Source organism: Balaenoptera acutorostrata, chromosome 19 (assembly GCF_949987535.1).
Source record: "Balaenoptera acutorostrata chromosome 19, mBalAcu1.1, whole genome shotgun sequence".
NCBI classification, from domain to species: Eukaryota; Metazoa; Chordata; class Mammalia; order Artiodactyla; family Balaenopteridae; genus Balaenoptera; species Balaenoptera acutorostrata.
In genome coordinates, this window is record NC_080082.1 from 5,017,465 (window position 1) to 5,041,192 (window position 23,728).

At 50.0% G+C, this 23,728-nt stretch overlaps 1 protein-coding gene across 1 annotated transcript in view; it reads left to right on the forward strand.

Moving 5' to 3' along the window:
• Positions 1-3,713: 3,713 nt before the first annotated feature.
• SLC38A8 (solute carrier family 38 member 8) overlaps positions 3,714-23,728 on the forward strand; it is a 39,412-nt gene continuing 19,397 nt past the window's right edge. Inside the window, exons 1-4 of the mRNA XM_057534885.1 lie at positions 3,714-3,902; positions 8,312-8,510; positions 20,792-20,933; positions 21,760-21,861. Of these exons, the coding sequence (XP_057390868.1) occupies positions 3,714-3,902; positions 8,312-8,510; positions 20,792-20,933; positions 21,760-21,861 (632 nt within the window). The remainder of the gene's footprint in view (positions 3,903-8,311; positions 8,511-20,791; positions 20,934-21,759; positions 21,862-23,728) is intronic.

Sequence of the window (23,728 nt, forward strand, 5' to 3'; positions counted from 1 at the left end):
GCAGTGCACACTACTCCACCCTCTGCTTCTGTCCGCACGTCTCTGCCCTCTGACCCCGCTGTGTCCCTGTTCTCGGGACGCTGTGATGGTGATTAGGGCTCACCCAGACCACCCAGGATACTTGCCCCGTCTCAAGGTCTGGACGTGCTCTCATCTGCAGAGTCCCTTTGGCCAGGTGACACAGCCGTAAGTTCTGGGACGAGGGTGAGGACATCTTTGGGAGCCGCCAGCCAGCCCACCGACCACACTGGGTTCCTGTCCCCGCGCTGGCGCTGTTTCCCGCAGAGGTTAACTGTCGCCCTGAGAAGTCCACGAGCTCCTGTATCTACAGACCTGAGGCTTCATTCCTTCAGTGTCTGGTTCACTCCACCTTTCATTTATTAAGCCGCCTTGTGAGGGCCAAGCCAGGGCACAAAGCTGAAGAAAAGACGAAGCAATCCCTGCTTGACCTTGTCCGAGGCAAAACCCCTAAAAATTCTAAATGTTAACCGTGTGTGTCATTCTGTGCATCCCCTGAGGGAATATCTTGCAGATTCAGTTAACAGTCTTGGGCCTGTGGCTGCCTTCACAGCTGGCACACAGGTGGTATTTGCTTATTGGGATCAAAATATGGAATTAGAAACAAGAAAATACTCTCAGGAGTGCCAGCTAGTTTCATCCCTCAAGCCCTTGTTGGGTCTCAGCAGGCGGCAGCCGGCGCCGTCCTCTGCTGTGTGCTTCCGGATTCCCGTGCCTATTCCCCATCACCTTTGCCCGCCTCCCCTCCCTGCCCAGGCTGCCCAGGCCTCAGACCCCTGCGCCTCTTCCCTCCTGACCCCACAGATGCCCCGAGGCCCTGGCCTCCGCTGAGGCGGACTTGAGGTTTGCGCACTTGCCCGCCCTCCCAGTCACATGCACACTCCCTTGCTTCTGGGGGCCAAGCCGGGGCACAAAGCTGCGGCTGAGCAGGGGCTGTGAGCCCAGACGCACAGGGCTGACCACCTCCTCACGGCACGTGAACACCTCTTGGGGAGCTTCATAGAAAACCTGGTGCCCGGCCCGTCCAGACCAGCTTCATCCGAAGCTCTGAGGGTGGGCCTGGCGCTGGCAGTTTGAAGGGTCCCTCGGGTGTTGCACAGCCCAGGTTCAGAGCATTGTCCTAGCTCAGAAGCAGGCGGAGGTAAAAACACAGACATGTACAGATCATGGGATTTGCCCCGTGCGTATTTCAACAGCAGTAACCCTCTTCTCACTGGGTCCTCCTAAGGGCCCTGCGGGGCAGACAGGGGCTGTTACCACCATTTCGCAGGGGACCCCAGTGAGGCCTGGATCTCAGTCCTAGGCACTCTGGTTGCTGAGACCACCCCACCCCCCGACCCCTGCCCTGGTCTGTCTTCCAGAACTTTCTAAAGGGTGAGACAAAGGTTTGCGGAAATGAGCTGAGGTCACTTTCTCCCTGAAGTTCCCAACCTGACAGGTGACCAGTACTCTGTGGAGGCGGAAAGGGGGGACCCTGGAACATCCCTTGACGGTGCTCCCCTGGGGGGCGACGCGGGGCCGTATGCGGGGCGCTGGGCTGAGCCCCATGTGCCACCAGGGCTGCCCACCCACACAGATGGGGCCCCAAGGGGCACCTCTCCTCCCCAGGAAAGGTCACACAGCCCTGAGACTGGGCAGAGTGTAAATCAAAGCCCCTCAGAATTAAGAGGTTTTCCCCATTGAGTGGAATTTCACAGCCCAGTGGCCAATTTCTAAGTCATGCACGTTAATGGGCAGCTAATGAGGGACCCAGGCGGGACAGGGGGGTGCCCCGGGCGCCCAGAGCCGAGATTAAGGAGTACAAAGCCAGGCCGCTCTGAGGGCCCTTGATCTCCTTTCTCACTGCCTCGGGGTGGATGTGGGGGGAGAGAGCCATGTGAATTCCGGAGGGGTGCGCCCCAGCCCCTCACATCCTGCCGTCTGCTCACCCATTCATCCCCTCCCTTACGCGTCCGCTCCCATCCGGGCACCATCAGGGTCCGGGCGGGTGCAGGAGCCAGCGTGACACTGCTGGCTTTGAGATGACACACACTCGGGGCTGATTTCCGGCCCTGGCCCTGGCCAGCGCTCACGTTTTGAGCCTCTTGCCCCACCCGCGGGAGCCCTGCGCTCTACGGACCGCGGTGACAGCCCTCGGGATTCAGAGTGAGGACGCGGGGAGCGCTTGCTGCAAGGCCTGGGTCACGGTGAGCACCGCTCACGTGGTCGCAGCAGAACTGCGGCCCGCGACGCTGTCCATCTCCGGGAGCCCGCAAAGTATAAACGGAGCCGCTGCAGGGAGGTGGCACGGTCAGGGGCTTGAGACCACACGAGCAAAGCCTTTGGTGCTGATCTCGACGGAGAAGGACTGATTGGGGGAGGCGTTGAACATGTCTAACTTACAGCAGCAGTTCTCAGGAAGGGGCCCCAGACCTCCTGAGTCAGAAACGCTGGTGACGGATCCCACACTCGATGTTTTAACATGCTCTCGGGAGGATTTGAGCCTGGGCGCCAGGAATAAACAGGTTCACCTCTGAATTCAAGATCCGACCTTCACGGGGCTGCGTTTTCCGGGTTGGGACCGTTTCCAGGATTCTGCCATCCTAGCCAACTGTATCAGGTCGGAGAGGTGGTCTCTACTCAAAGTGTGGTCCAGAGACCAGCAGCACCCGCCTCCGCAGAGCTCGTGAGAAACGTGGAATCTCGGCTCCACCCAAGGTGGGACGAATCAGCATCTGCCTGTTAACAAGACCCCAGGTGATTCGCGTGCTCATTGGCCTGGGGAGCCTCGCCAGGAAGCACCTGCTGACGGCCTGGGCCTTTGCATGCGTGAGTCTACAGCCCCCCGAGGAGGGCACAAGGACCCCCTTCTGCAGATGGGAAACTAGGCTCGGCGCCCCTAGCAGGTGACAGATGGGGGTGGGGGCCTGGGAGGCATGCCGGGAGGAGGCATTGGAGATGGTGAGATCGGTGCAGGCTCCCTGATCTCTCCCAGCTGAGCTGCCTCTAACCCTCGGGGCGGCCGGGAAGGCCCCGCCCCCGGCAGTCTTAAGACTCCCGTGCTCAGGCCAGAAGTCTCAGAAGCTACAAGTTCTTGGGACGGATGGCCCTGACCTCTTGCCCGTGTCCTCCCAGGTTCGGGGACGTGACCCCAGCACGTGCTCTCTAGGGCTCCCATCATTCATGACTCATTTGCCCACCCCGGTGGAGCTAGAGCCTTCCTCCCACCCCTCTGGGTCCTCTGAAGTGAGCCCGAGTCCCCGTCCTTGAGGGCCCAGGGCTGTCTGTCGCCTTGAAGACTGGACTTGGTGGTAAGGACCAGGGTCTGGAGCCCCTTCGCTGTGGAAGTTGGCCCGGAGGCACGTGGGTGGGTGAGAACAGCCATGGGGAGGAAGGCGTTGGGGATTTGGAAGAGAAACGGGGTGGGGGAGGGCAAGAGTGCCCATAAACAAGGTTGGAAGTTGTGGGGGGGAGGCAGCGTTGGTTGAGGGGAAAGGCGTGAGGACCGGAAGTCATGGGGCAGGTGGTTGCATAACGCTTTGGAAAGGGGGAGCAGATGCTCGGGAAGAGGGGTACAGAGGCTGGGGTGGTCGAGACAGACGTGTTGGCTCTGGCTGGATCGAGGAGAGACGCATCCCAGCTGGAGAAGGTTACCGTGAACCCGGAGGACGGTGCCGGGACCACCCCCTCTCTCTGCCCCTCTGCTGCTTCTAGCCATGGAGGGACAGACCCCAGGAGACAGAGGCCTTTCGGAAAAGCCGGTCCCCACGGCCGCCCGCCCCAGTCTATCCTCACTGGGTGCTATCTTCATTCTCCTGAAGTCCGCGCTGGGCGCCGGCCTGCTCAACTTCCCATGGGCCTTCCACAAGGCGGGTGGGGTGGCCCCCGCTTTCCTAGTGGAGCTGGTAAGCCCCTGGGGAGCATTTTGGGGCGGGGGGGGGTGGTTCTCTGGGGGCAGGTAGGAGCTTAAGTTTATTTTTCCAGCTAGAGCCCTGGGCATTGCTTTTGCAGAGCTGCCTGTCTCCGAAATTACTCCTGTGGCTTTTGGTTTTCCATCCCGCTCAGCTCACGAAGGGAGAAGGGAATCCCCGTGTAGGCCCGGGCAGAGAGCATCCTCTATGCGGCTGAGGGCCTCGCAGCCAGGCGGGGGGGAGGGGGAGGGGGAGGTAGAGGCGCGGCGGGTCCCTGCGGAGCACGCGGCACCTGTAGCCAATGAACCTGGCCTTTCAGCCGGGGAGGCGCTGTCTCCGAGCCACTGATTGACTTCTCTTGCCTCCCGGTCTCGGCTCCACAGCGAAAGCCCAAATCCCGTGGGCAGGTCAGGACTGAGGCCGCTGTGATGCCCCCAACCTGCACGGTGTCAGCGGTGTTTGGCCAGTTCTGCTGGCTGCGTGTGGAGCCTGAACTCTCTCCCTTCCCAGAAAGTTCCAGGGCCTGACCGTCCTCAGCGGAAAAGAGCTGCTGATTAGCACAGCTTCATGTTATTAGCAGGCTTTTCCTTGGGCTGATAGGAATCAGGCATTTCGTGGTAAGCTCTTTGACCGGCATCATCTCAAATGCTTTTTTCTGGCAGCTGGCTGATAATGGCCTCATTGGTGGGCCCACGGGGCCTCTCTTGTCCTTCTGGAAGCTGCCAGGTGCTGCCCTGCGCAGTGTCCGGTGTAGCCTAGCCCGTGCCGCCCCCATGCTGGCTGAGCGCGTCTGGCGCTGGGTGTCTGCGACAGTGTGGTCTCCGTCCTTGTGAAGCTTGTTCTAACCGGGAGCTCGGACGAGATTCAAGAAGTCGAATGAGACAGTGTCAGATGGTGGGCAGCGTGATGGTGGGATGACATCTGTGGGAGCGGGAGCGGGAGGGGGGCAGAGAAGCCCCCTCCAAGGCGGCGCTGAGCCCCAGCTTGTCCAGGTGCACGTGACGGGCAGCAGAGCGGTGTTCGGATGTGTGCGGCAGAAAGGCCGCGCTTCCGGAACAGGGAGCCCGACCTCCAGCCACAAAGGGTCAGCGATAGAGCGGATGGGGCCCGCGTGGGGGTCCGTGGTCAGGCACAGACGGACCAGTCCGAGGACGCCAGGCAGGGCTGAGGCAGGGACGTGGCGCGCCGCTCCCCAAGCTCCGTGCGGGGTCTCCCGGCACCTTTCGGGACTACGGATGCTGACAGCCCGGGTTTGGGTGGGCCTGAGATCGCGCATCTCTGACAGGCTCCCGGGTAACACGGATGCTGCTGGGGTGGCTTGCTGTTTGCACAGCATGGTCTAAAGATCCCATCTTGAGCAGGCAGGCAGCCTTCAGGAGAGAGGACCCCAACTATGAATAAATGGAAACTCCTGACAAGGGAAGAAGTCAGGCTGGTAATCAGTAACTCCCCCCATCATTTCCTGACTCTCCCCTCCTCTTAGCCAGTGAGACTTCTGCCCTGTCCCCAGTTACAAGGCCTCCCCTCGGACGGGAGGAATGTTTAAACATCCCTGCTACTGGGAGGTCAGTGGTGTGAGGTTTTTAGGTCTCTAACGGCCCCATGAGCACTGGAGGTTTAATGAAATTAACGAGCCTGCACCCTCCTCGGCTCCAAAGAGAGGTACGCCTGGCAAGGGGCTGTAAGGGCTCTTTGCTGACTGGCTGCTAAGAGGCTCGGGGACCATCTCGAGGGTCAGCCACTCCTGCGTGGACAGCTCACTGTGTTAGCAGAGACGCACCTTCACTGGCAGAGGCTCAGCCTGACCCCCAACCCGCCTTCCCTTCCTTTCATCCCCAAATACCTACGAAGCACCTGCTACGTTCTGGGTGCTTTTCTGGGGCTAAATGGTAAGCAAAAAAGACACGATCCCAGTGTCCATGGAGCTTAGAGTCTGGTGGATGAGAGAGGCAAGGATCCTCACGCTGTATGCACAGTTGTTGAGTATGTGGCCTCAGGTCCCTGGACCCGAGGACCACAGCCTGGGCAGCGTAAAACAACAGAAGTGTATTCTCTCCCAGTCCTGGAGACTGCAAGTCTGAATCAAGGTGTTGTCAGGGTCCTTCCCGCCTCTCTAGCTCCTGGGGGCTCCAGGCATTCCTTGGCTTGTGGCCACGTCACTCCAATCTCTGCCCCATCGCCACATGGCTTTCTCTGTGTCTCCTCGTCTTCTGTCTCTTATTAGGACACTTATCATTGGATTTAAGGCCCACTTGGCTCATCCAGAATGACCTCATCTCAAGATCCTTAATTTCACCTGCAAAGACCCTTTTTCATTTAATTACATGTTTATTATTTGCATCTGCAAAGATGGCTGCCAGTAAGTCCCTTTCACAGGTTCTGGAGATTGGGATGTAGACAAACCTTTTGGGGGATTCGACCCACCACGGGGGAAAAAAGTGGGCCCGTGAAAGGTGTGGTTCTGCCAGAAACGGAGGGTTGAGCCCACCTCGGGGGTGAAGTGTGGGGAGGCTTCCTGGAGGAGGTGACCTTGGAGAGGAGGGGGGAAGAGTAGGGGCTCCCCAGGTGAGGGACAGTGGTGGAGGCGGGGTGGTGGTGTTCCAGGCAGAGGAACCGGCACAGGCAGAGGTCGAGGGGCTGGAGGGAGCGTGCATGTTCCTCCTGGCTCTGAACTTGCAAGTTTCTGTCAGGCGGTCCAGTTAGATGTTCCCTTCAGCAGCCCTAGTTTTGGCTGCTGGCGTAAGAACGAGTCTGCTGTTCAGGGGCACGAACTGTGTCTGAAGACGGTCATGCTGGCTCTCCCTGGGCTTCTTGGCTGAGCACCTCACAGCTCCTGCATTGTTCTCCTCCATAGAAATGTGGGAGGGGAGTTTGGCTGTGGAGACCAGGTCCAGCTTAGGGACAGGTAGCCATCCATCCTGGAGAGGCTCAAAAACATTTAACTACGTGGGGCAAGTGGGTCTGAAATGCATCAGTTGAGGCTGGGGGGGGCGTGGGGGAGGGGTTATCGAGTGGCGCAGATGACTCGGAAAGCAGTTTGTAAGAAATTGCCAGAGTTGAGCACACATCTACCCTGACACCCAGGAATTCCACTCCTAGGTGTGTGTCCAGGAGAAGGAAACGTGGGTCCTCAGAATGACTTATTCTAGAATGCTCAGCTCTTCCTTCATAGTAGCCCAAAACGAAGAACAGCCCAGATGTCTGGCAACAGGGGACTGGATCAACCAATTGTGATTCTATCCACACAGTGAAATAGCACTTGGCAAAAATAGGAATAAATTTTACCCATGTGCCCGATAGGGCTGGCCCTCACAAACGTTACCACTCAGTGGAAAGCCAGATAAGAAAATGGATAAAAGCAGAAAAATATTAGAGTGTTTTTCTTCTGGGCACGGGGACAGAAAGTGACTGGGAAGGGACAGGAGGGAACTTCGGGGACGTGGTAACATTTTGTGTCTTGGTAGGGGTTTAGGTTGCACATGTACATTGGTTATACCCCTTCCAATGATATACTGATATACACTTAAGACTGTGCGTTTCACTGTGTGTAAATTTTATCTTATAAGAGAGAAGGACTGTAAACAAACATCAAGCTCTAATTAACGATATGCACGCCCGAATCTTTAGGGGGAAGTATGCTAATTAATATCCACAACTTGCCTTGAAATGTACCCGCAAGTTTAGATGGACACAAGGACGCATGGTAGAGGTGTGATAAAATAAGCAAAGTGACCTGCTCCTAGTAGAATCTAGGTAGTGGGTGCATGGCGTTCATTGTAAAATTCTTCCAACTTTCCTAGATGTTTGAAAATTTTTCAGTGTTGGAAAAAATTCCAACAGAGCACTGGAGAGGGAGTCTGGAGAATAAGAATGACCATCATTTCTTGAACAGTTACCACGTGCCAGGCACTGAGCTGAGTGAGTTACGTGCTTTGTTTAAAGCAAATGCATCACAACCCTCCAGTAAGGTAGATGGTATCATCCCCATTTCACAGATGGGAAAACAGAGGTTGATGGTGGGCCTCATGCCAGAGAGCAGGTGAGTGGCAGAGTTGGAATTGAACCCAAGTATGCCTGCTTCCTAACCACCATGCTTTACGGCTCTTCACCTGCAACGCATGTGATCTTAGGAAAGTAATTTAAACTCTGGGTTTCTGATACCTCATTTGTCCAACTGGTGTGGAGTGGTGGGAACCCCAGATTCACAGACGTAGAGCCAGCGCGGCCTCTAGAATCCACCTGCTTTGCAGCTCTGGTTTCAAGGGAGGGGGCTGGTGGCTTGTCAGGTAGAGGCCCTAGGCTGTAGGCAGCCGTGGCCTCTGCAGGTGAGACCCGGAGGGAGTGGTATCAGCATCCTGGGGGGCGGTTGTGGGCACGCCTGGCCCCATGGTCCTGTTCTGCAGGTCTCCCTGGTCTTCCTGATCAGTGGGCTGGTCATCCTGGGCTACGCCGCCTCCGTCAGCGGCCAGGCCACCTACCAGGGCGTGGTCGGAGGGCTGTGTGGCCCCGCCATCCGGAAGCTGTGCGAGGCCTGCTTCATCATCAACCTGCTCATGATCTCCGTGGCCTTCCTCAGGGTGATTGGGGACCAGCTGGAGAAGTGTAAGTACCTGCCCTGGAGTCAGGGGCGACCCCGGGTGTGGAACTCAGGTCTCCTGAGCTCCTGGCGGATGAGCAGGATGTGGACGTTGGGCTCGGGCCCTTGGCGAGCAGCAGAGGCCGAGACCACTCCCAGCTCCTAACGTCGTGGCGAAGGGAGATGCAGGGTTAGTGATTACCACCATGGTGAGAGTCAAGGAGCTGGAGGGAGCTGTGCTGGGGTGTCCAGTGGGGACTCATTTTGCAGACGGGGAGGTGGCACCAACTGTAAGGACACCCCTGTGAGAGAGAAGCAGTAACACCTTGAATTTGGGGATGTCAAAGACGCTTAGCCCCATGCTGCCTTGGCCTGTAGTCCCCCCACTAACAATTTCCCTCTAAGCACTTCTTTGGCTGCATCTGACCGATTTTGATATGTTCTGATTTCATTTTTATTCCATTCAATCCTTTGCTAATTTTTGCTATGATTTCTTATTTGACTCATGGGATGTTTAGAATTGTGTGATTCAATTTCCACTTATTTGGGAGTTTTCTAGTTGCCTTTTTGGTTTCTTTTTTTTAAAATTTTTTTATACAGCAGGTTCTTATTAGTCATCCATTTTATACACATCAGTGGACACATGTCAATCCCAATCGCCCAATTCATCACACCACCCCCCCACAACTTTCCCCCCTTGGTGTCCATACGTTTGTTCTCTACATCTGTGTCTCTGTTTCTGCCCTGAAAACCGGTTCATCTGTACCATTTTTCTAGGTTCCACATACATGCGTTAATATACGATATTTGTTTTTCTCTTTCTGAGTTACTTCATTCTGTATGACAGTCTCTAGATCCATCCGCGTCTCTACATATGACCCAGTTTCGTTCCTTTTTATGGCTGAGTAATAGTCCATTGTATATATGTGCCACATCTTCTTTATCCATTCGTCTGTCGATGGACATTTAGGTTGCTTCCATGACCTGGCTATTGTAAATAGTGCTGCAATGAACATTGGGGTGCATGTGTCTTTTTGAATTATGGTTTTCTCTGGGTATATGCCCAGTAGTGGGATTGCTGGGTCATATGGTAATGCTATTTTTAGTTTTTTAAGGAACCTTCATACTGTTCTCCATAGTGGCTGTATCAATTTACATTCCCACCAACAGTGCAAGAGGGTTCCCTTTTCTCCACACCCTCTCCAGCATTTGTTGCTTGTAGATTTTCTGATGATGCCCATTCTAACTGGTGTGAGGTGATACCTCATTGTAGTTTTGATTTGCATTTCTCTAATAATTAGTGATGTTGAGCAGCTTTTCATGTGCTTCTCGGCCCTCCGTATGTCCTCTTTGGAGAAATGTCTATTTAGGTCTTCTGCCCATTTTTTGATTGGGTTGCTTGTTTGTTTGTTTTTTTTTCTCATTTTGAATATGACTTTTATTCTCTTTCAGCAGGTACAAAACAAAGCAATAAAAATGATTATAAAAATAACTGATGAAAATAACTCAAAGGATAGGTATTATACGCTTAGGCCATATTTGGGGGTTCTGAAAAGCTAGATGTCTAAATATTTATCAAACTTTAACTTCAAATGATTTTGAAGAGGTATTAGTTCAGAATTAATCTAAATCCTACTATTAGCTTTGGGCTTTGTTTGAACAAAATGAATATGAAATAGTCAATTTGTTTAACGTATAAAAGTCGTGTAAAAGGTAGACATTCTTCTCCAGTTATAAGCATAGGGCCATAGTTTTAGCTCTAGAGAATAGGATGGAAGTGGAGGAATTTACCTCTGTTCGAAGAAGTGAAATGTAACACCAAAAATTTCATGCGAAAATTCAAAAGGGAAAACATTAACTGATAATGTCACACATAATCGTCAAGGTCCCTAGTACTTGGAGCATTAGGAATGCACCCACTCTTGTTTCAGGTGCTACCAGATTACTCATGTCTTAATTTTTCTCACTCTCTCACCTTCTTTCTCAGGTTGTCTCTACAGCAGGGAATTCTCTAAAATAGAGGGAAAAGTTTCCAAAAATTAAAACCTAGTCACCTATTGCTTTTGATTCTATTTATTGTGGTCATTGACATACACACAACTGAATTACAAAAAAGCCTTTCAAAAATGTGTTGCTTATGCTTTAACTTGGCATTCAGCACCTCCAAAACCACTGAACAAAATAAACCACTGGACAAAATATTTGTATGGCCCCTCTGTCTCTACATATCCATTCCTGCTTACTTATCATTCCTGGAAGGAGCCATGTGTAAATTTTATTTCCTGACGTCTTTGGTCATGCCATTATCAGACTGCAATACCCTTTGAATTTCTCCCTCTCCTTCTGTCCTGTCCTCAACCAATATTGCTGTCAGTACAACATTTTTAGCAATGGAAATTCTATTCACACATCAAGACCAAGCACAAAAGATTGACTTCTCTTGAGTCTTCCTCAACCCTTCCTACCTAATACCAAATTAATTGCTCCTTATCAATGCTTCCACTCCATTTTCTCATTTTATGAGATTTGTTTTATCTGTATTTTAGTTTGGCCTCTTCGTTCTTGCCTTTCCTACCCAATGGTCAGGGCCTTGAAAGTAGTAGAACATTGTCATAGCTAAAAGCACAGACTCAATGGGTACATGCACTTCACTGAACACCTTTTATCTTACAAACTAAGGCATCTGGTGAGTTGTTTAACCTTTTTCTCCACCTTTATGTTCTTGCATGAATAATAGCCTCACAAAATAGTATTATGAGAATTAGATTAAATGACATATTACATTTAAGTATGATGCCCAAAAGAAATGTCTGGAAAAAATTTGCTAAAGTAAATGCTAGAAAAAATTTTAATTAGCTGAAAGTAATGGCCATATAACGAGTACATACTCATTTTGTGACTCGTTCATAAAACCCAGCATAGTGTCGTGCACATAATTCCACATCTGAGCCCCTATTAAATTGATATCTGTTACTGGTTTCTCTAAATTCTGAAAGCCAAGAGCAAATATCTTTCAATGACTATAGTACTCAGGAATTCTGAGGTTCAGAATTTTCTTGGGTTGATACACTTCTGTAAGTTACCTGCATGATTTTACGTTTCAGTTGCATAAACTGTGGTCTCTGCATGATATTGTTTTTTATGGAAAAGTGAGTGAAACCCAGAGCATAAAGTCCCAGGTAGATAATAAAAGCAAGGGCTACGCAGGAAAAATACATGAGTTTAATATTACATATCTCTCATTCTCCTTTGGTGCTAAGAGCACCTCTAATTTAAAGCTACCAGAAACAGAGAGTCTTTACAAACCACCTGGGTGTGAGAGACACAGTGAACCTGCACCCTGTGAAGGAGAGAATTTCGCCACACGTTCTCTGGGCTGCACAGAACCAGCTGCTTAGACCGGTGGATAATTTCACTCTAGCTGATTTGGCATGAATGCAAGGAAAACAAACTTCTTTAGTGGACTTGACTCTCAGGCTCATATCAATCTTGCAATAGTAAACTCTGATAATTTTACATTACTGTGTTGTGGTGAAGAACATGATTTATATATATTAAGCACTGAAATCACCCTTTAGAAGAAAATCCTTTAAGATCTGAAGAGACCTGTGTAAGTTTTAATCTTATAAGTTCTATTAACAAAGCAGTCGGAATTTTCCTTTTGTATATATTTTTATATTTATTCTCCTAGCCAACTCCAACTATTTTCTCTACATTCTTCTAAAATTAATGGTAACAGTAATAATAGTTAAGTCCATTTTGGAGGACTACTGTTTTCTCAATTAAGGTTTAAGTATTGAGATTGAGGAGAAGCAGCTTGAATCACAGACAAGCGGAAAGTTTGAGCATCACAGAAAGACCCTAGAAATATCTTTTGAAATGTTTTCTGTAACAATTCCCGTCAAGCCAGGAGGGCTGGTGCTCTGTTACTAAGTGAACTGAGACGTGGGGACATTGGTGTCAAATTCGTTCTTTACCAAAGTTTTTTTTTTAAATTAATTTGTTTGTGGCTGCATTCGGTCTTCGTTGCTGCGCGGGCTTGCTCTAGTTGCAGTGTGCAGGGGCTACTCTTCGTTGCAGTGTGCAGGCTGCTCATTGTGGTGGCTTCTCTTGTTGCGGAGCATGGGCTCTAGGTGTGCAGGCTTCAGTAGTTGTGACATGCGGGCTCAGTAGTTGTGGCATGCGGGCTCAGTAGCTGTGGCACACAGGCTTAGTTGCTCTGCGGCATGTGGGATCTTCCTGGGCCAGGGATTGAACCATGTCCCCTGCATTGGCAGGCGGATTCTTAACCACTGCGCCACCAGGGAAGTCCAGTGGTACACCTCTAGTAGCAATCTTAATGCTTCATCCAGAATAAATATCACACGAGAGGAATATCAAGAGGTTATTTTTATCTCCTTTCTCTAATTTAGTGATCGTTGCATTCAAGTCTTGCTGTGGTCACCAGGCGTGGAGCCCGAGCCGGGACAGTGGCTGGGGGTGGCGGGGCGGGGGCGCAGGGCACCGCCGGGCACTCAGCCCGGAGAACTTGGGCAGAGCCTCCGCCGCGGTCTCCGCAAGTGGCACGAGCAACACGTCCAGTTTGAACTTTCCAGCTCCGGGCCCGGCCGCTTGTTTTTTTTTTAATATTGAGCTGCATGAGCTGTTTATATATTTTGGAGATTAATCCTTTGTCCGTTGATTCGTTTGCAAATATTTTTTCCCATTCTGAGGGTTGTCTTTTCGTCTTGTTTGTAGTTTCCTTTGCTTTGCAAAAGCTTTTAAGTTTCATTAGGTCCCATTTGTTTATTTTTGTTTTTATTTCCATTACTCTAGGAGGTGGATCAAAAAAGATCTTGCTGTGATTTATGTCAAAGAGTGTTCTTCCTATGTTTTCCTCTAAGAGTTTTATAGTGTCCAGTCTTACATTTAGGTCTCAAATCCATTTTGAGTTTATTTTTGTGTATGGTGTTAGGGAGTGTTCTAATTTCATTCTTTTCCATGTAGTTGTCCAGTTTTCCCAGCACCACTTATTGAAGAGACTGTCTTTTCTCCATTGTATATCCTTGCCTCCTTTGTCATAGATTAGTTGACCATAGGTGCGTGGGTTTATCTCTGGGCTTTCTATCTTGTTCCATTGATCTATGTTTCTGTTTTTGTGCCAGTACCATATTGTCTTGATTACTGTAGCTTTGTAGTACAGTCTGAAGTCAGGGAGTCTGATTCCTCCAGCTCCGTTTATTTCCCTCAAGACTGCTTTGGCTATTCGGGCTCTTTTGTGTCTCCATACAAATTTTAAGATTTTTTGTTCTAGTTCCGTAAAAAATGCCATTGGTAATTTGATAGGGATTGCATTGAATCTGTAGATTGCTTTGGGTAGTATATTCATTTTCACAATGTTGATTCTTCCAATCCAAGAACATGGTATATATCTCCATCTGTTGGTATCATCTTTAATTTCTTTCATCATTGTCTTATAGTTTTCTGCATACAGGCCTTTGGTCTCCCTAGGTAGGTTTATTCCTAGATATTTTATTTTTTTTGTTGCAGTGGTAAATGGGAGTGTTTCCTTAGTTTCTCTTTCAGATTTTTCATCATTAGTGTACAGGAATGCTAGAGATTTCTGTGCATTAATTTTGTATCCTGCAACTTTACCAAATTCATTGTTTAGCTCTCGTAGTTTTCTGGTGGCATCTTTCGGATTCTCTATGTATAGTATCATGTCATCTGCAAACAGTGACAGTTTTACTTTTTCTTTTCCAATTTGTATTCCTTTTATTTCTTTTTCTTCTCTGATTGCCGTGGCTAGGACTTCCAAAACTAGGTTGAATAATAGTGGTGAGAGTGGACATCCTTGTCTTGTTCCTGATCTCAGAGGAAATGCTTTCAGTTTTTACCATTGAGAATGGTGTTTGCTGTGGGTTTGTCATATATGGCCTTTATTATGTTGAGGTAGGTTCCCTCTATGCCCACTTTCTGGAGAGTTTTTATCATAAATGGGTGTTGAATTTTGTCAAAATCTTTTTCCGCATCTATTGAGATGATCATATGGTTTTTCTTCTTCAATTTGTTAATATGGTGTATCACATTGATTGATTTGCATATATTGAAGAATCCTTGCATCCCTGGGATAAATCCCACTTGATCATGGTGTATGATCCTTTTAATGTGTTGTTGGATTCTGTTTGCTAGTATTTTGTTGAGGATTTTTGTATCTATATTCATCAGTGATATTGGTCTGTAATTTTCTTTTTTTGTAGTGTCTTTGTCTGGTTTTGGTATCAGGGTGATGGTGGCCTCATAGAATGAGTTTGGGAGTGTTCCTTCCTCTGCAATTTTTTGGAAGAGTTTGAGAAGGATGGGTGTTAGCTCTTCTCTAAATGTTTGATAGGATTCACCTGTGAAGCCATCTGGTCCTGGACTTCTGTCTGTTGGAAGATTTTTAATCACAGTTTCAATTTCATTACTTGTGATTGGTCTGTTCATATTTTCTATTTCTTCCTGGTTCAGTCTTGGAAGGTTATACCTTTCTAAGAAATTTGTCCATTTCTTCCAGGTTGTCCATTTTATTGGCATAGAGTTGCTTGTAGTAGTCTCTTAGGATGCTTTGTATTTCTGCGGTGTCTGTTGTAACTTCTCCTTTTTCATTTCTAATTTTATTGATTTGAGTTATTTCCCTCTTTTTCTTGATGAGTCTGGCTAATGGTTTATCAATTTTTTTTATCTTCTCCAAGAACCAGCTTGTAGTTTTATTGATCTGTGCTATTGTTTTCTTTGTTTCTATTTCTGCTCTGATCTTTATGATTTCTTTCCTTCTGCTAACTTTCGGTTTTGTTTGTTCTTTCTCTAGTTCCTTCAGATGTAAGGTTCGATTGTTTATATGAGATTTTTCTTATTTCTTGAGGTAGGCTTGTATAGCTATAAACTTCCCTCTTAGAACTGCTTTTGCTGCATCCCATAGGTTTTGGATCGTCGTGTTTTCTTTATCATTTGTCTCTAGGTATTTTTTGATTTCCTCTTTGATTTCTTCAGTGATCTCTCAGTTATTTAGTAACATATTGTTTAGCCTACATGTGTTTGTGTTTTTTACATTTTTTCTCTGTAATTGATTTCTAATCTCATAGCATTGTGGTCAGAAAAGATGCTTGGTATGATTTCAATTTTCTTAAATTTACTGAGGCTTGATTTGTGACTCCAAGATGTGATCTATCATGGAGAATGTTCCATGTGCACTTGAGAAGAAAGTGTAATCTGCAGTTGTCGGATGGAATGTCCTATAAATATCAATTAAATCTATCTGGTCTATTGTGTCATTTAAAGCTTGTGTTTCCTTATTAATTTTCTGTTTGGATGATCTGTCCATTGGTGTAAGTGAGGTGTTAAAGTCCCCCACTATTATTGTGTTACTGTTAATTTCCTCTTTTATAGCTGTTAGCAGTTGCCTTATGTATTGAGGTGCTCCTATGTTGGGTGCATATATATTTTTAATTGTTTTATCTTCTTCTTGGATTGATCCCTTGATCATTATGTAGTGTCCTTCCTTGTCTCCTGTAACATTCTTTATTTTGAAGTCTATTTTGTCTGATATGAGTATTGCTACTCCAGCTTTCTTTTGATTTCCATTTGCATGGAATATCTTTTTCTACCCCCTCACTTTCAGTCTGAATGTGTCCCTAGGTCTGAAGTGGGTCTCTTGTAGACAGCATATAGATGGATATTGTTTTTGTATCCATTCAGCAAGCCTGTGTCTTTTGGTTGGAGCATTTAGTTCATTCATGTTTAAGGTAATTATCGATATGTATGTTCCTATGACCATTTTCTTAATTGTTTTGGGTTTGTTTTTGTAGGTCTTTTTCTTCTCTTGTGTTTCCGACTTAGAGAGGTTCCTTTAGCATTTGTTGTAGAGCTGGTTCAGTGGGGCTGAATTCTCTTAGCTTTTGCTTGTCTGTAAAGCTTTTGATTTCACCATCGAATCTGAATGAGATCCTTGCTGGGTAGAGTAATCTTGGTTGTACGTTCTTCCCTTTCATCAGTTTAAGTATATCATGCCACTCCCTTCTGGCTTGTAGAGTTTCTGCTGAGAAATCAGCTGTTAACCTTATGGGAGTTCCCTTGTTTGTTATTTGTCATTTTTCCCTTGCTGCTTTCAGCAATTTGTCGTTAATTTTTGCCAGTTTGATTACTGTGTGTCTCGGCGTGTTTCTTCTTGGGTTTATCCTGCCTGGGACTCTCTGCACTTCCTGGACTTGAGTGGCTATTTCCTTTCCCATGTTAGGGAAGTTTTTGACTATAATCTCTTCAAATATTTTCTCAGGTCCTTTCTCTCTCTCTTCTCCTTCTTGGACCCCTATAATGCGAATGTTGTTGCGTTGAATGTTGTTGTGTTGAATGTTGTCCCAGAGGTCTCTTAGGCTGTCTTCATTTCTTTTCATTCTTTTTTCTTTGTTCTGCAGCAGTGAATTCCACCATTCTGTCTTCCAGGTCACTTATCCGTTCTTCTGCCTCAGTTATTCTGCTATTGATTCCTTCTAGTGTATTTTTCATTTCCGTTATTGTGTTGTTCATCTCTGTTTATTCTTTAATTCTTCTAGATCTTTGTTAAACATTTCTTGCATCTTCTCGATCTTTGCCTCCATTCTTTTTCTGAGGTCCTGGATCATCTTCACTATCATTATTCTGAATTCTTTTTCTGGAAGGTTTCCTATCTCCACTTCATTTAGTTGCTTTTCTGGGGTTTTATCTTGTTCCTTTATCTGGTACATAGCCCTCTGCCTTTTCATCTTGTCTTTCTGTGAATGTCATCTTTTTGGTTTCTGCCTTAAATGCACCATGGTCAGAGAACACACCTGTATAATTTTGGCATTTGAGACTTACTCTGTGCCTCAGCATGTGGTCTGTCTTGGTGAGCTCTTAAAGGGTGTGTATTCTGTGGTTCTTTGGTACAGTGTTCTAGAACTCTCCATTAGGTCAAGGTGATCCAGAGCTTTGATCAGATCTTCCATGACCTTGCAGATTTTTGTGGGAGTGGGGCAGTGGCGGAGTCTAGTTATTCTGTCAGGTTATGAGAGAGAGAGTGTTAACATCTCCAATTATGATTGCAGATTTGTCTATTTTTCCCTTTAATTGTATGAATTTTTTGCTCATGGTTTTTGAAGCTCTCTTATTAATAAGCACACACAGTGAATTGCCTTTTTATTATGAAATTTCCCTTTTTGTCTCTGTAATACTTTGTGAATATAGCCTCTCCAGTGTCCTTAAGATCAGTGTTTGCACAGAATTTCTTTTCCCACTCTTTTACTGTGAACCTTGGAATTTTAAAATGCACTTCTTGTAGACAGCATATGGTCGGGTCTTGTTTTTTTATCATCTTGACAGTCTCGTGTTTTAATTGGCATATTTAGACTTCTACTTGGAATGTAATAATGACTGATAAGGTTGCATTTCGGTCTACCATTTTACTGTTTGTTTTGTCTCTTCTGTCTCTTGAACCATGAAAAAAGGTCCCTGATGCAGGGATGTGGAAATTAAAGGCTCCCATGTTGTGGGAAGCACTCTGATCCTCCACAAAAATCATAGTTGGTAGATCTGAACCTCCCAGAGGGTAAATTGGCACAAAAATGCCCTGCCTGACGGTGGCAAGTAGAGGTCATGTCAGATTTCAATTCTGGTCAACTGGTGGTGCTGCTCTGTTGAGATGAATTCTGAGGTGCTGCCATGTTGAGAAGGATTCTGAGGGCCTGACTTATTGGCAAGGATCTGAGGGGCTGCCGTGATGGGAAGGACTTTGATGGGCTGCCATGTGAGAAAGATTCTAGGGGCTGCCGTGTTGAGGAGAATCTTAGGAGCTGCCTTTTTGAGGAGGATACTAGGGGCTGCCCTGTTGGGAAGAATCTTAGCTACAGTGTTGAGAAGGATTCTGAGGGCCTTCCTTACTGAGAAGGATTCTGAGGGCCTGACTTCTTGGGAAGGATCTGAGGGCCTGTCGTATTGGGAGGGATTCTGATGGGCTGCCACGAGAGAAGGGTTCTAGGGGCTGCCTTCTTTAGAAGAATCTTAGGGGCTGCCGTGTTGGGAAAGATTCTGAGAGGCTGCTGTATTGAGATGAGTTCTAAGGGCCTCCGTATTGACAAAAATGTTAGCAACTGCAGTGTGGGAAGGATTCTGAGGGGCTGCCATTTTGAGGAGGACTTGAGGGGCCACTGTGTGAGAACGATTCTAGGGGTTGCCACGCTGAGAAGAACTGTAGGAGCTGCCATGTTGGGAAGTATTCCGAGGGCCTCTGTGTTGAGAAGAATCTTAGGGGCTACCGTGTTTTGGAGGGTTCTCGGGCGCTGCTGTGTTGAGAAGGAACTGAGGGGCTGCTGTGTCAGAACGATTCTGAGGGGCTGCTGTGTTTAGATGGATCTTGAGGGTCTGCCATGTTGATAAGGGTTTCGAGAGGCTGCCGTTTTGTGAAGGATCTCAGATGCTACCATGTTGAGAAGAGTCTAAGGTGCTGTCTTGGTGAGAAGGATTCTGATGGGCTGCCATGTACGGAAGGATTCTGAGGGGCTGCTGTGTTGAGAAGGATCTGAGGGTCTGCAGTGTTCGGAAGGATTATGAGGAACTGTCTTGTTGAGAAGGATCTGAGGGGTGTCATGTTGAGAAGGATTCTGAGGGGCTGCCATGTTTAGAACAATCTTAGGGGCTGTCGTGTTGCGAAGGACCTGAGGGCTGCTGTGTTGAGAAGATTTTGGGCTCAGTTAGTGGATCACCTGGAGAGATTATTGATTGGAGGCATGCCACCCCAGCTCTGGGTGGATTGACTGGTGGGAAGAGAGCATCGTGTGCGTGTTTCTGGTTGGATATTTAGGGATATGTCTTTCTGAAGGCAAGTCCAGGTTACTTGGGCTGAAGGCTAATTGGAGGTTGGGGTTTTTGATGGAGTCATTACATTCATCGGGTACAAATGACTATAAACGATGGTGCCGAGGACACCAAGGTACGGCCTGGAAAGTGAGGGCTCAGGAAGGAGCCGGGTGGCCCAGGTGGCAGAGGGGGGCTTTCCTGGCTTCAGGAGTCCAGATGGCTAAGAAGGGCTTGCCTCCCATCCCAGGCCACGTGGGGCCTGGGACTCACGGAGATCTCTCTGCGCCTTTGGGTACGTGCATTCCCTTGGCCTCTCTGGCCAGGAAAGCCTGCCTTGCCTCCCTCAGGGGAGGTCTCTGTACCCTGAGCTCCATGTGGAGCTGTCCCGTTGCGTCGCTCCAGTAGAAGCAAGCCATTGTGGTCAGGCCGTTGATTTCTTTTCATCGCTGGCTTTACGGAGCATGTGGTGAGAACAAGGAAGGGGGTTATGTTACAGCAGTTGCCAGCACCCCCGAGTGGGCCGGGAACCAGCTCTCGGCACCTCCACCCACGTGCTTCCGGCCTCAAGCCATCTTGCTCTCTCCCCTTGGCTCGCCCCCTCCCCCATCTGTCTAGCCTCTTCTATCTGATAACTCCAAATTCTCCGTCTTACTGTGGTGGAACCAAAACGGGCCCAGACTCTTAGGTGTTCCTTCTCTTGAGAGGTTGATGGGGTCTGTGTCCCCTCCCCCTGCATCAGAGCGGGATCCGTGACGGCTCGGCCTGGCGGAGGATGGCGGATGGGACACTGCCAGTTCCAGGCCTGGCCTTTAAGAGGACGGCACCCTCCGCCTTGGGCTCGGGACCCCCCAGCTGTCATGGACCAGCCTGCTGGACGGTCTGCAGGGAGGGCCCCGCGGTGCCCAGGCATCCCCACCAGGCACCCTGTGTGAGCCCAGCCATCGAGGACCCTCCAGCCCCGCCCCCTGCCAGATACCCCCGGGGGACCCCGGCCTATCTGGTGTTTAGCAGAAGCGGCCAGCTCAGCCCCGCCCTAACTCTCCTCTATCTAATAACGGGGTTGCCCTAGGCTGCTGTTTGGGGGACATGTATTCCAGTCCCCGACTTCACCGCACACACCCTTTGAGCTCTTGAGCAGACAAGAAGGATCTTTTACAAACAGGAGGGCCTGGGTGCCGCAAGGGCAGACCGTTGTGTCGTTTGCTGCCGATTCCAGCACTTAGAGCAGCGCCTGCCGGGCGGAAGGAACTCGGGGAAGGTCTGTTGAATGAATTCCTACAGCGTGTTCCCTCCGTCCTGGTGGCACGTGACAAGGTCCCCATCATGTTTGTCATCCCATCCCTTCAAACTCACGGGGATGACTCAGTGCCCACGGTGAACCCCCCCGAGGACCCGGAGCTGGGAACCCCACGGCCGCGGCTCTGCAGCTGGAGGAGGGCCCCGCGGGGCTCGCTGCCTCTCCTTCCCTCCCTCCCCCTAGTGTGTGACTTCCTCCTGCCCGGCGCCCCGCCAGCCCCGCAGCCCTGGTACGCCGACCAGCACTTCACCCTGACACTGCTCTCCGTGCTGGTCATCCTGCCCCTGTCCGCCCCGCGTGAGATCGGGTTCCAGAAGTACACAAGGTACAGGCTGCGGCCCCTTCCTGGCAGGGCGATGGCTGGGGCTGGGTCCCCACCTCGGCGCGCGTTTGGTGGGTGGCTTCTGTCCACACGGGATAGGGGAGCTGCTAGCACGGGTCTTACCGTTTGGAGAAGGGGAAAAAATTTTTTTAATTACACAAGTCATACATGTGCCTGATAGAAAATACAGATAAACAAAAAAGAAAATTACCCGTAATGACAGGACCTGCAGCTGACATTTTGTTACTTAATGATTGCAGACTTTTTCTGCACACACGTGCGCATGTGCTGGCACGGAGAGAGACACACACACACACACACTTTTTTCCATTTTACAGTCTGAGGCTCTCCATGTACTTTTGCAAAAATTAAGTCTGGCAAAAGTCTTCACACAAGCGTGCCACCCGCCTTCCCCTGTCATGTAACGAAATGGAGCAGGAAAGAGTGGGCAGGACCCCCTTGCCCCCCGGGGACCCCCAGCCCTCGCCAGCCTTGTCCGGGTCCTCCTTCCCCCCATGCTGTGGCCCAGCGGGCAGTGTCCCGATTTAGATGCTGAATCCCAGCAGCTGTTGGTGGAGAGACGGGGGCGCCCATAGCGATCACAGCCTCGCAGGTCTGACCTCGCTGGGCCTGAGCGCGGCCCTGCCCTGCCCGCCTGGAGTGCTCTTCCCGCTGTCCCCAGTGTGCAGATAAGGAAACGGAGTCCAGACACTGGCCTGACACCTTGCCAGTGTGGGCAGAGCTGGCATTGAGACCCCGCTGCGTGTGACTCCCCAGGCCCTACCCCACCATAGAGGCCCCCTAACACTGCGCTCTGTCCCTGTGTTAGCGTCCTAGGCACCCTGGCCGCCTGCTACCTGGCCCTGGTCATCGTGGCACAGTACTACCTCGGGCCCCAAGACCTCGCTCGTGAGCCCCGCCTGGCGTCGAGGTGAGTCTCGGGGGATGGCTTCCCAGGGCTGCTGTGAGGGCCGAGGGACGCTTCTCCCCCCCTCGACCCCGCCCATAGTTTGCACAGAGCCCTGGATCGTCCCGTGAAATCCTTCAAGTCTCTGATGCTGTAGAACTCAGCAAAACCTCCTTTCTTGGAACTTCCCTGGTGGTCCAGTGGTTAGGACTCTGTGCTTCCACTGCAGGGAGTGCGGGTTCAAGCCTTGGTCGGGGAACTAAGATCCCGCATGCTGCACGGCGCGGCCAAAAAAAGCTGCTTTCCTTCAGAACGACAGCGCTATCACTAGTGAGGACGGGGGACAGGCTAAGGGACACGGAAGCACTAGACACCCCACCAGCCTGGGGTTCCTAGGCTGTTGCAGACGTGTTCCCCGCAGCTTAGAGGCAGCAGAACCAGCCAGCAAGATGCAGGTGCAGGGTCAGAGGCCAGTGAGGCCCGACGAGCCTGAGTGAGGCCAAGAATGGAAGTGGGCATGGGGGGGGGTGTCCTCTAGGGATGCGGAGCTGCGGTGGGGACTTCAGTTTTGCACAGAAGCCATTGCAGGCTTTTGATCACAGCAGGGGCTTGAAATCAAATCGGCTGGTGGCAGGCCAGCTCCATGAGCCTGTGACCTGTGACGTCACCCGGGTCCTGGGCTCAGAAGGGCCCCGCACTTGGTTTAACGCCCTGCTGTCACCATCCTGAAATGCTTAACCGCTGTTGAACAAGGGCCGGCATGTTCACTTTGCACTGGGTCCTGCAAATCATGTGGACCCTCCTGGAGGAGAGGTTGGAAGTGGAGCGGGAGAGAGAAGAGAGTCCGGGTGACTCTGAGCTTTGGCGATGCCGTTTCCTGGGCTGGATGGGACGGGGAGGGGTCGGGTGGGGATGTGTTAGGTTGGAGATGGCTGTGAGACACTAAATAAGATGTCAGGGAGCTGGTCAGACTGTGCACTTGGAGTCCAGAGAGGCCTGGGCTGGAGAGAGGAACGTCAGCCCAGAGATGGCATGTAAGTAAGGCCAGGAGCCCAGGTGAGAAGTGTGAGCTGGTGGTCCTCCACCGGGCCCTGGGGGATCAGGGAGAGGATGGCAAGTTAGGAGCGCGTGTTAGCTTCTTGGGGCTGCTCGTAGTAACAAGTGACCGCAAACCGGGTGGCTGAAAGCAGCAGAAATTTCTCCCCTGCTTCTGGAAGCTAAAAGTCCAAAATCAAGGTGTGGGCAAGGCTGCGCTCCCTCTGCAGGCTCCGGGGGAGGGTCCTTCCTGCCCCTCCCAGCGTCCGTGTTGCCAGCACTCTTTGGCTTTCCTTGGTCTGCAGGTGCTTTGCTCCAGACTCGGCCCCCATGGTCACACGGCCTCCTCCCTGTGTGTTTCCTCTTCCTATAAGGACACCAGTTGTTGGGTTAACTCCCAGCCTACTTCAGTATGACCTCATCTTCATTTAACCAATTACATCCACAAAGACCCTTTTTCCAAATAAGATTTCATTCTGAGGTTCCCAGTGGCTATAAATCTAGGGGGACACTGTGCAACCCAGGACAGAGGATAATAGAATCTGGGTCTCAGAAGCCAGTGAGCAAAATTTGAAGAAGGTTGGGGTGATCGCCACCAAATGCCGCTTCTGGGTCACATGGGGCTGAGCCCTGGCGCCTGATTTGGCCACAGAGGCCGCTCTTGATGTGGCTGGGTTTCGTCAGGGCAGGAGGCGGGGTTGAAGGCCCAGGTGGATTGGGTTCAGGAGAGGGGGAAGGAGCCGGGAAAGAGCTCTTCTGAAGAGAGGAGAAGAGGAATGTGCAGGAGCCGGGGCACAGAGGCCGCGGCACGTGTGGCCCACGGCACGCCGACGGCATAATCCAGCAGTGAAGGAAA